The sequence below is a fragment of the Piliocolobus tephrosceles genome, chromosome 8 (genome assembly GCF_002776525.5).
Source record: "Piliocolobus tephrosceles isolate RC106 chromosome 8, ASM277652v3, whole genome shotgun sequence".
Lineage (NCBI taxonomy): Eukaryota > Metazoa > Chordata > Mammalia > Primates > Cercopithecidae > Piliocolobus > Piliocolobus tephrosceles.
The window spans coordinates 74,160,449-74,172,956 of record NC_045441.1 but is presented as its reverse complement, the minus strand read 5'-3'; the positions used below and the strand labels follow the sequence as shown (position 1 = coordinate 74,172,956).

The 12,508-nt window shown below is 39.2% G+C and overlaps 1 protein-coding gene across 5 annotated transcripts in view; it reads left to right on the top strand.

The window, feature by feature from the left end:
* The first annotated feature begins 374 nt into the window (after positions 1-374).
* C1GALT1 (core 1 synthase, glycoprotein-N-acetylgalactosamine 3-beta-galactosyltransferase 1) overlaps positions 375-12,508 on the top strand; it is an 85,772-nt gene continuing 73,638 nt past the window's right edge. For 2 of the 5 annotated variants that reach the window (XM_023224852.1, XM_023224851.1), the window contains exon 1: positions 378-658. In XM_023224852.1, the coding sequence (XP_023080620.1) occupies positions 652-658 (7 nt within the window). In that variant the 5' untranslated portion in view covers positions 378-651. Of the gene's footprint in view, positions 659-697; positions 894-12,508 lie in introns of those variants that run through there. The other 3 variants (XM_023224849.2, XM_023224853.1, XM_023224850.1) reach the window with 3 other exon arrangements.

The window sequence follows — 12,508 nt, the reverse complement described above, 5'->3', positions numbered from 1 at the left end:
TCAACGGGTTAGGAGCAGGCTACAGGCCACAAGAGTCCTGCACGGTTAGAGCCTGTACCTCAGACAAAGATCCCTCAGGCATCCCCTTTCTCCTTCCCTGTAGTTGCCCTGCTTTCGTCCCGCTCAAGGTCCGGAAGCTAGTGCATAACCTTACAGCAGGATCATAAAGGTGGAGCGTAGCAGACACAAGCCGCAAGGGGGCTATAACGAAATCTGTTGCTCCTGGAAGACCGACTTCCCAGACCCCTTCGCATTAGGGCGGAGCGTGCGCCCGGCGGCCAATCCCCGGTTCCTTACGTCGCCGTATCCCCGCCCACCGCCCCTCCCGCTCCGCCCTTCCCTGGGGCTGGTGCGGCGGCGGAGACGTCAGCGCCAGGAGACTCCGGGTGGCGGCTGCGCTGTAGGCGGGCCACGGCTTGGACGCGCTGCGGGGAGGGGCGGAGCGAGCGGGCGGGAGCGCGCGTAGGGCCCGCCTTGGCCGCCGCTGCTGCTGCTGCCGCCGCCGCTGCCAGGGAATAATCTGGGCGGCAGCGGGCGGCCTCGGCTAGCGGCCACGAGCCACTTCTGCGGCTGCCCAGAGAAGCAAAGGTCGCCGGTCCCAAGTCGTCCCCCTCTCCGCCCCCTAGGAGGGGCGAGAGGGAGCCGCAGCTGATGTCAGGTACGGCCGGCGGAGGCGCCCTCAGGCTGCGGGTCTAAGGTCTCGGCTCCCCTCGCCCTCCCCCCGCCCTCCCCCCTCTCAGGGTTGGTAGGGAAGCGTGGAGGATGGAACCAAACCTCGGGCGCGGCGGAACAGGTGTCTCCGGGTCAGAGCCGGGCTGGGGTCGTCCGGGCTCCTGAGGAAGGCGCGAGGACTTCCTGCTCCCGGAGCCTTAGCGATCTGCCACAGCGTCCGGGTGCGTACCCGGCCGCAATTTTGTGGACTTGTAGCCTCCTCTTCGTCGTGGGTCCTTCCCTTGTGCCCGTTCGCGCCCCTCTTCTGCCGGCGCGCTGCCTGGCGGCGCAGCGGGGAGCGGACTGCGCCCGGGCCGGACCACTTAGCGGTCCTGCCCCGCTGGGCCCTCCAGGTCCCTCCTCCCGGGCGCTCCCCGCCTCGCCGCTGACTTGTGGGTCCCGCCGGATTCGGCGCCCAGGTGTGGGGCACCTTTGCTGGGAGCTACTCGGCTGCCGCTCCGCCTGAGCGCCCAGCGAGCAGGCTCCTTCCAGAAGTACCTGGAGCTTGCTTGGGGCTAGCTTGGATCCATCAGGTTTGTCTGTGGCTGATTTATTTCTTTAAGTTTCCCTGCCGCAGAGTGAACCAGATACGTGTGTGTTGGGGCATTAGCTGCGTGGGGGAGGAAGAAAGGCATTAAAAAGATTTTTTTTTTTTCCATCTCCACCCCATTTTCCCCCAGCAAATTGTGATGGGATTAGTAGGTGTTGACAAGTTGTCCATATTGCTTTGAATTTGGGTCAAGTTGTGCACTCTTAAAACATGACCATAATTTAGCGCTGTGGATTTATTCTTTCCTAGCCCTTACCGTCTCCTTACCCCCACCGCCCCGCATTTAAAGCAAACGACAATACCAGCAACACAAAACCCACACATTCTGGAAAAATTCTCAAGATTTCTAACCTAGTTCTCTATATCCATTGTACATATTACTCTATTTCCGTTTCACGCTTTTTAAGATCGAAAACTGTTGTGCTAACTATGGATTGATTTCATTATGAATTTAAAAGTTATAAATTTAGAACCATAATGAATCAGTGAATAATTAGGCCAATGTGTAAGGGACAGAAATATGTTAACTTACTAAAAGTTGGGCATAGAACATAGCTTTGCCAGGAAAAAGTGTGCATAATTTCAAGTTGCTTGATTGTGGTGTAAGTTTGGGAAGTGGGAATCTGAGTTTTTAGAAGGTATTTAGATGACAGCTTTTCACCCTCTTAGGTAAATGTCAGATGAGCTTGATGCACATGATACTGTATGTTCTAAGTATTGTATATAGTAAACTATGCTTTCTACCAGCCTTTATATGTAGATGTACAGTTTAAGTGAATAGAAGGTTTCAAGTTAGCAAACAGTTAACTCTTCACCTAATGTTGAGTAAAGCAATGATTTAGTCAGGAAAGTATGACTCATTTAAAATTCTTCATAAAGAGAATAATTTTTCAGTATTAGTGGAGAACCATTAAATGCCTCTCTTAAATTTGCCTGGAATTTGTATTTTTTTGTATCTTCCTACTTAGGATGAAGCATTTTAGAAATATTTTGTGTTTTCTATTTAAAGTTTTCCATACTTATGCTTTTTAAGACGAGACTACATTGAGTAAATTCAATATTCAGTTATTCTTAAAATTGTATCACAAATTTATTTCAGGGTACATATAATGATTTCGTGTTTACCTAATAGAAATATGAAAAAGTATGTCACTAGGCATATGCTACTATTTGTATATTGATTTGTGCTAAAATTAAAATTGCATTATGCAGTTTAACTTTATAAGCCATGGTAATTTAAAGTAGAGTCTTTGTGTGGTAAAATTATTGATTGGAATTTTTATGACAGTGCAGCTATAAATAAACCTTAAGTAGAAAATGGAAAGCTTGATGCTGAAATTAAATTCAGATAGGCTTAAAAGTTTAAGCTTCCCAATACAACCATCTTTTCTTTTAGAAGATTTCTTAAGATTTGATTAAAGAGGCTGATGTACAAACTATAGCAAAGCTGAAAGAAAGGTATGACAACCTTTTTACTCCAGATTCAGTGGGATTAAGTCATTCTTTTAAAAGAAGAAAGGGGGTGGAGTTGGGAAGGAGACTTGTTCATAAAATGAGAAGTTAGCCTTTTATCTTGAAATCTGGTTAGAGAGGAACTCCAATGTGTACTTAAATTATTTTGCAGCTAATTCAAATGTCCAAGGGGAAAATATATGCCAACATCTGTAATGTGTGAGAATAGGAAGTGTCCCTTGGAAATAAAAAATATATATATATAAAGAAACTGGTGTTTGTGATCTAGGGAAGCACATAAGAAGGTGGGTGAAACTGAAAGGAAAGTCTAAATAAGCACCTGTAGTATGTGCTGCCTTGCACACTGAAGGGGCATGTTGGGCGCAACGAGAGGCAATACTAGTGAGATTCTGGAATGGGAAACCTGTATATTAAAGCACATTTAAATGGGTAGATGTTGGATAATAGGCAGAACTTGAAATTAAATACAGCTTGGCATAGTTATTTGCATTCTTGGTCATTGTATTAGATTTCTAGGGCCTTGGTAACAAAATACAACAAACTGGGTGATTTAAAACAACGGATTTATTGTCTCATTTGTTGGAGGCAAGATGTCTGAAGTCAAGATATAGGTAAGGGTATGCTCTCTCAAGGTTCAGGGGGACAGTCTGTTCCATGCCTCTTATCTTGTGTTACTGCCAATCCTTGGCATTTTTTGGCTTGCAGCTATATCACTCCAGTCTCTGATTCTTATCACGACATAATCCCTGTGTGGCTCTGTCTTCATATGGTGTGCTCCACTTCTTAGAAGGATACTAGTTGTATTGGATTAAGATCCACCCTAATCACCTCATCTTAACTTATTACATCTGCAAAGACTCTATTTTGAAATAAGGTCACATGCAGAGCCGAGATCGCACCACTGTACTCCAGCCTGGGCAACAGAGCGAGACTCCGTATCAAAAAAAAAAAAAAAAAAAAAAGAAATAAAGTCACATGCAGAGGTACTGGAATTAGGACTTCAACCTATCTTTTGGGGGAACACAGTTTAACCTGTAACAGTTACACGGTTTATCTTTTACAGCGTTCAGTAAATGTTTAGCATCATAGGCTGAGTCAGAGGCTACAGTGGAAACAGGATGGGACACTTACATTTATTTACATATATCAGTGATGTCTTAATCTGTTTTCTGTTGCCTCTAGCAGAATATCTGAAACTGGGTAATCTATAAAGAAAATAAGTTTATTCTTTACAGTTATGAAGGCTGAAAAGTCCTAGTTCAGGGAGCCACATCTGGTGAGGGCCTTGCTGGTATGGACTCTGCACAGCTCTGAGGTAGCACAGGGCACCACATGGTGAGGGGTCCGAGCATGCTAGCCCAGAACTCTCTTTTCTTATAAAGCTACCAGTTCCTTTCCTATGATAACCCATTCATGAGGGCCGAACCCTTAGGACCCAGTCACTATTTAAAGACTCCAGCTTTCGATACTGCAACACTGGTGATTAAGGTTCAACATGAGTTTTGGAGGAGGCAAGCATTCAGACCACAGCAAGTGCTTACTATGTGCCAGGTCCTAGAGATAAAACAGTGGATAGACAAAAATCTCTCTCCTCATGGAGCTTACATTCTGAAACCCAGGTTCTAAAAATGTGATCCCTGGATCTGCAGCATCAGCATCACCTGGGAAGTTGTTAGAAACTGAAATTTTCAGGCTCCATCCCAGAACTCTTTATTTAACTAGCCTTCCAAATAATTGTGATGCAGACTCAGGTTTCAGAACCACTGATCAAGATGGAAAAGACACAGTAAACAACATGGATAAGTAAAATAATATTAGATATTAATAGGTGCTGTGGATAAGCCTAGGGTGGGCCGGTGAATATTCCTGAAAAGTGAAGACCTGAAGGAGTTGGAGAGTGAGCCATATGAGCATCTGGGTGCGTGTTCTCAGCAGAGAACAGTAAATGCAAAGACCCTGGCACGTCTGAGGAATGGCAAGCGGTTAGTATTAGGTTCAGTCTATGAAATGGCCGCTGTTTGTTCATTTTTTGACCTACAGAAACACCAAATACTAGGGAGAAGAGATCAGAAAGAAAGGGGTGGAGTAGGATGCAGGTTGTGGGAAGATCGTTGTAAGGTTTTGACTGTCTGAGATTAGGAAGATGGGAGGGTTTTGAGCAAATGAGTGACGTGATCCGATTTCAGTTTTAAAAGGATCACTGTGGCTACAGGTAAAAATGGGCCTAAGAAGGAAAGGCTAAAGGAAGGGGAAAGTTGGTTAGAATGTTGTTGCAGTAGTTAAAAGAGAGGTTGCACAGACCAGGGTGATAGCACTGGAGAAGTTAGAAGAGGTACAAGACTAAAAACACACAGTGAATGTTTTGAAAAGTAAGTTTTTTTCATCCTACTCCAGTTACCCAGTTGTCTTCCTCAAATGCAATTAGTGTTAAAAGTAGTCTTATCTCTATTCTTCCTGAGATTTTTTTTTTTTTTTTGAGACGGAGTCTCCCTCTGTCGCCTAGGCTGGAGTGCAGTGGTGCGATCTCAGCCCACTGCAAGCTCCGCCTCCCGGGTTCACGCCATTCTCCTGCCTCAGCCTCCCCAGTAGCTGGAACTATAGGCGCCCGCCACCGCGCCCGGCTAATTTTTCTTTTTGTATTTTTAGTAGAGACGGGGGAGATCTTTTATGTAAATATGAGAAACAGTTTTAACAAATTAATGGAGAGGTTGTTACCTGGGCCTGTTTTCTTCCCCAGGAAACATTTAGCAATGTCTAGAGACATTTTTGTCACAACTAGGGGGAATGCTACTGGCATCTAGTGAGTAAAGGCCCAGGATGCTGCTAAACATCCTACATTCAACAGGACAGCTTCCACAACAGAGAGTTATCCAGCTCTTGATGTCAGTAGCGCCAAGGTTAAGAAACCTTAGTTTGATGGGATTTACAGAGGTTGGTGGAAAGCAAGTGTTGTAGTCAGAGAAGACAGTAGGAATAGAGGAGCTGACCATATTGGGAATCTTTCAGGAAATGTAGATAGTTCAGGATTGCAGAAGTAGACATTAATTGTAATGCACAGAATAGGAAAAGATGAGGCTGGAAACCTGGACAGGCTGTAGATCATAGCCTTTGTATATATCGTGTTAATTAGAAATGTTTAGTTTTTTTTTGTCTTGTAGGCAGTGGAGTTCTGTGAAAGGATTCACGGAGTGACATGGTCAGCTTTTCATTTTAGAGAGCTCATTCTGTTGAGAATTACCCAGCTCTGATGTCAGTTAAAGAGGGATAGCACCTGAGTCATGTTAGATATTGTAATAGCCTGGGGTAGAGAGGAGAGTCTGAAATAGGATAAATACTAGAAATGGAGAGGAGACAATGGATTAGAATAATATTTAGGAAATAATGTTGGCAAGACTTGGTAATTGGATTTGGGGTGAAGATAAGGGAAGCGTTAAGAATATCTCTGTACTTTCTAGTTTAGATAATCCCGTGACTCTGAGTGAAATAGGAACCCATTGGTGAATAATTTAGGTAATTACCAGTAATTAAGGTAAAATGAGCAGAGGAAGATGATGAGTCGCTTTGGAGGTGTTGAATTAGAGCTGCCTCAGGTCCAGGTGGAAGTGTTTAGCAGGCATTTGTGTACATGAATCTGAAACTTGGAGAAGTCTGAAAGGATCAAGAGATCATTTTGTTTAACAAATGTGGAGAAATTAGTGGACTTTCATTTTTATCATATTATTTCACTCTGTAGATAAAAACAGCCTCCTTTAATTTTTATCAGAAAAGTAATGTGTGTACCTGATGCAAAATTAAAACATCAAAAGGTTATAAAACAAAAAAATTGTCCTTCCTTGCTCGTGCCACCCAGTGCTAGTTCCCAGAGATAGCTCTTGTTAAATATCATATATATATCTATCTTAACAGATTTTTAAATATATACAGAAACATTTAAAAAGCCAAGTGAGATCATACTAGAAAAGATTTCGGTACATTGTCTTAAACAAATAAACCTTTTATCTTACACAGTTGTTAAAATGAATGACATTATGTTATGGAAAAAGTAAGTGAAGGGATAAAGTGCAGACTAACGGATAAGCGTGATCTCTGATGTAAAGTAAAAGCTGAACATGCATATGTGATGAGATAGGCATTACCCAGCGATACGAAAGCAGTTACTTTTGGGGAGAGATAGTGGTAGAGATGGTAAAGAAAATTTACTCTTTTCTGTCTATGGTTTTCTTTCATTTGTTTAGGTTTGTTCCTTTTGTTTTCTTTACATTTTCTGATGTTTAGAAAAAATACCCAGTATACCTTATTAACAATAAAAAGTAACCTTTTTCAAAAGCACAAAGATTTTCCTTATCAGCACATGTAGATCATTTTTAACAGCTACGAGTATTCTATGCTATGGCTGTATCTTTTTTTTTTTTAAACTGGTTCCTCATCAACAGACAAACATCCTATTATGGTTATGGCTGTCTTGAGCATCTTGGCTGACTTCTGTGATTGTATCTGTAAAATAAATTTCTGATCATGAAGTGATGTATCAATCCATAATTAAAAATTTTAAAAGATGTTGTGAAATGCCCTTCCAAAAGACAGTAAAAGTGTGTAGTATGAGAAAGAATATAGGACTGCCAGTTTTCTTATATCTGTGTCAATAATAGCTGTTAATAAACTTTAAAAGTTTTGCCAATATGTTAGGTTAAAAATAATATCTCTTCATTTGATTTACCTTTGTGAGTGAAATTTGAACATCATTGACCATTTTTTACTGTGAATCTTTTACTGTTTTTGTATTTGGTTAATTTTTTATCTTTTTTATTATTTATGATACTTTTTGGTTCTTTTTGCTGCACATTAAAAAAATATATTTCATAAAGAAATATGCTCTTTAACCAGCAACTTCATTGCCAGAAATTTATCAAATGGATAAACTCATAGTTTTTTAATAGTCACAGCCTCCAAGTTTGGGCGAGATCTCAGTTCGTAATATAAAAATGCAAAAATATATTTTCTTCCAGTTTTGTTTTAATTCCATTTTCTAAAATACTGAAATCTTAGAAACTTTTGAAATTGTTACCAGAAAGTTAAGGATCCAGCTGGTTTTGTTTTTTCCCAAAAGATTAATTAACTCAATACCATTTTTCAGTAAGCCACCTTTTTCTTGATTTGAAATGCTGTCTATTATGTTTTAAATGTCCACATAAACTTTTGTTTTTCATAGATTCTTTATTTCAACCTGATAAAGTCCCTTTATAAGATTTATCTGGTAAAGACCACCAGGGAGACATCTGTAGGCTGACAAAGGTTAATTAGCTTGCTGCAGTGAGGGAGACTTGCACAGCAGAGGAAATGCCACCTTTTCACTAAAGAATGAACCAGGATTATTATAGGATTTTGGAGAGGGGTGGAGTTTGGACAAAGTTTAAATGCAACAATATTTGATAAGCTTAAAGCACAGCAAGACGGTGTGTCAAGGGTTAATAAACATCAGGCCTGGGCTGAGAAGCTGACTCAGGATTCTGATTCCCTGGAGACTACAAAATTGAGATACATGTGGAATGTTGTGTCTGGAAACCCCTTATCTGAAGCTCTGAGTTGCAAATTGAGGCTGCTTCTGTTTCATAATGATCTACCATCAGTGCAAGAGTGGGATGTTCCATTCTCACTTTATAAAGTTTCAAACAACATGGTTTCTGACAGTTTGATGTAGAGAACAGTTTCTCAGCACATTGTCTTTAGTATTAACAAATGCATTTTTTAAAAGCAGGCTCAGAGCCTTTTCCGCATAAATATCATTGTTTTCATTACCTTCTTTAAGGTAATATATTTTTATATGTAGTAAACTTTGTCTCTTCCTCTCCCTCAGTTCCCCTTGCAAGAGTTTTCCAGTTATACTCACCTATTTTTCCAGATAACATTTAGAATAATTTTTGCCACATTACTTTTTAAAAATCTTTTTTATAACTTAAAATTGATCGGATCAGATTAGTACACCCCTTCCCACAATGCCCCTTTCCAGAACTTTCCAGTTACACCCACTTGTTTATTGGTCTGAAGTTTTAGAATACTTTTTTGCCACGTTATATAATTTTTTAAAATCTTCCTGTGTTTTAGCTGGGATTACTTTACATACAGGTTAATTCGGAGGAAATCAACATCATTATCATTGATACCTTTTTTTCTCAAGCTTTTTAAAATTGTGGTAAAATACATATAAACTTTACCATCATAATCATTTTTAAGTTTACAGATCAGTGGTATTAACTACATTTATATTGTTGTGCAACCATCATCGCTGTTTATCTCCAGAACTCTTTGTTTTGTAAAACTGAAGCTGTATATCCATTTAAACAATAGCTCTCCATTCTCACCTTTCCACAGGCCCTGGAAACCAAAATTCTCTATCTCTGATTTTCACTACTTTAAAGTACTTCATGTAAGTGGAATTGTACATTATTTGTTCTTTTGTGATTGGCATATTTCATTTAGCAAAATGTCCTCAAGATTTCATTCATTTTGTAGCATGTGTCAGAATTTCCTTACTTTTTAAGGCTGAATAATATTCCATTGTATGTAAATACCACGTTTTGCTTGTTCATTCATCCTTGGTGAACACTTGATTTGCTTCACATTTTAACTCTTGTGAATATTGCTGCAATGAACATGAGTGTACAAATACTTTCTTGAAACTCTGCTCTCAAGGGGTATATATCCAGAAGTGGAATTGCTGGATCATATTGTAGTTCTATTTTTAATTTTTTGAGGAATTTTCATCCCGTTTTCCATAGCAGAAATAACATTTTACTTTCAAACCAACAGTATACAAGGGTTACAGTTTCTCCACATTCTCTTTAACACTTACTATTTTCTGAATTTTGATGGTAGCCATTCTTGTGAGTATAAGATAGCATTTCATTGTAGTTTTGATTTGTTTTGCTAATGATTAGAGATGTTTATCTTTTGATCTGTTTATTGGCCATTTGTGTATCTGTATTTGAGTCTTTTGCACATTGTTGAATCAGGTTGATTTTTTTTTTTGTTTGGTTAAGTTTCAGGAATTTTCTATATATTTTGGATACTAATCTCTTACCAGATATATGATTTGCCTATATTTTCACCCATTCTGTGGCTGGCCTTTTACTGTTGATATGGTCTTCTGATGTACAAATTTAAAAATTTTTTGTGAAGTCTAATTTGCCAGTGTTTTCTTTCAGTGACCCTGCCTTTGTTGTCACATCCAAGGAATCATTGCCAAATATAATGTCATGAAGCTCTTTTGTTCAGTGTTCTAAGAATTTTATAGTTTTAGGTCTTATATTTAGGTCTTTGATCCATTTTGAGTTATTTTTTCTTTTCCTTTTTTTATTTCAATAGGTTTTTGGGAAACAGGTGGTGTTGGGTTACATGGACATGTTTTTTGGTAATGATTTTTGAGATTTGGGTGCGCCCCTCACCCAAGCAGTGTACACGGTACCCAGTGTGTAGTCATTTATCCCTCACCCTTTCCCACCCTTTACTTCAAGTTCCCCAAGTCAATTGTATCATTCTATGCCTTTGCATCCTCATAGCTTAGTTCCCATTTATGAGTGACAACATACAATGTTTGGTTTTCCATTCCTGAGTTACTTTACTTAGAATAATGGTCTCCAACTCCATCCAGGTTGCTATGAATGCCATTATTTTGTTATTTTTTATGGCTGAGTAGTATTCCATGGTGTGTGTGTGTATTTGTGTATATATTATACATACCACATTTTCTTTATCCACTTGTTGATTGATGGGCATTTGGGCTGATTCTGTATTTTTGCAGTTACAAATTGTGTTGCTATAAACGTGTGTTCAAGTGTCTTTTTTTGTATGACTTCTTTTTTTTGGGGGTAGATACCCAGTAGTGGGATTGCTGGGTCAAATGGTAGATATTTGGTTCCTTAAGGAATCTCCACATCATTTTCCATAGTGGTTATACTAGTTTACATTCCCAGGAGCAATGTAAAAGTTTTGTCTTTTTACCACATTGATGCCAACGTCTATTATTTTTTGATTTTTTGATTATGGCGATTCTTGCAGGAGTAAGATGGTATCGCATTGTGGTTTTGGTTTGCATTTTGTTTGTTGTTTTTTTCTTGCTGATTTTCTCCCACTCTGTGGGTTGTCTGTTTACTGATTATTTCCTTTGCTGTGCAGAAGCTTTTTAGTTTAATTAAGACCCATCTATTTGTCTTTGTTTTTGTTGAATTTGTTTTTGGGTTTGTGGTCATGAAGTCTTTGCCTAAGCCAATGTCTAGAAGGGTGTTTCTGATAATATCTTCTAGGACTTTTATGGCTTCAGGTCTTAAAAGATTTAAATCTTTGATCTAATCTTGAGTTCATTTTTGTATAAGGTGAGAGACGAGAATCCAGTTTCATTCTTATACATGTGGCTTGCCAATCACCTCAGCACCATTTGTTGAATAGGGTGTCCTTTCCCCACTTTATGTTTTTGTTTGCTTTGTCAAAGGTCATTTGGCTGTAAGTATTTGGCTTTATTTCCGGGTTCTGTATTCTGTTTCATTGGTCTATGTGCCTATTTTTATACCAGTACCGTGCTGTTTCAGTAACTATAGCCTTATAGTTTAGTTTGAAGTTGGGTAATGTGATACATCCAGATTTGTGGGTTTTGGGGTTTTTTGTTTTTGTTTTTGCTTAGTCTTGATTTGGCTATGTGTGTTCTTTTTTGGTTTCATATGAATTTTAGGATTGTTTTCCCTAGCTCTGCAAAGAATGATGGTGATATTTTGATAGGAATTGCATTGAATCTGTAGATTGCTTTTGGCAATATGATGATTTTCACAGTATTGACTCTAGCCATCCATGAGCATGAGATGTGTTTCCATTTGTTTGTGTCATCTATGATTTCTTTCAGCAGTGTTTTGTAGTTTTTCTTGTAGATGTCCTTCACTTCCTTAGGTATATTCCTAAGTATTTTATTTTATTTTATTTTTTGCAGACATAGTAAAAGGGGTTGAGTTATTGATTTGATTTTCAGCTTGGTCGCTGTTAGTGTATGGCAATGCTACCGATTTGTGTACATTAATTTTGTATCCTGAAACTTTACTGAATTCATTTGCCAATTCTAGGAGCTTTTTGGATGAATATTCAGGGTTTTCTTGGTATACGAGCATATCATCAGCAAACAGCAACAGTTCGACTTCCTCTTTACTGATTTGATGCCCTTTATTTCCTTGTCTTGTCTGATCACTCTGGCTAGGACTTCCAGTACTGTGTTGAACAGAAGTAGTGAGACTGGGCATCCTTGTCTTGTTCCAGTTCTCAGGAGAAATACTTTCAACCTTTCCCCATTCAGAATAAAGTTGGCTGTGGGTTTGTCATACATGGCTTTTATTACGTTAAGGCATCTCCTTTCTATGCCAATTTTGCTGAGTGTTTTAATTATAAAGGAACACTGAATTTTGTCAAATGCCTTTTCTGTGTCTATTGAGATGATTATGTGATTTTTTGTTTTTAATTGTTTATGTGGTACGTCACATTTATTGACTTGTGTATGTTAAACCATCCCTGCATCCCTAGGATGAAACCCACTTGATAATGATGTTATCTTTTTGATGTGCTGTTGGATTCGGTTAGCTGGTATTTTGTTGAGGATTTTTGCATCTATGTTCATTGGGGATGTTGGCCTGTAGTTTCCTTTTCTTTTCTTTTTTCTTTCTTTGTTTCTCTTTCTTTCTTTCTTTCTCTTTCTTTCTTTCTTTCTTTCTTTCTTTCTTTCTTTCTTTCTTTCTTTCTTTC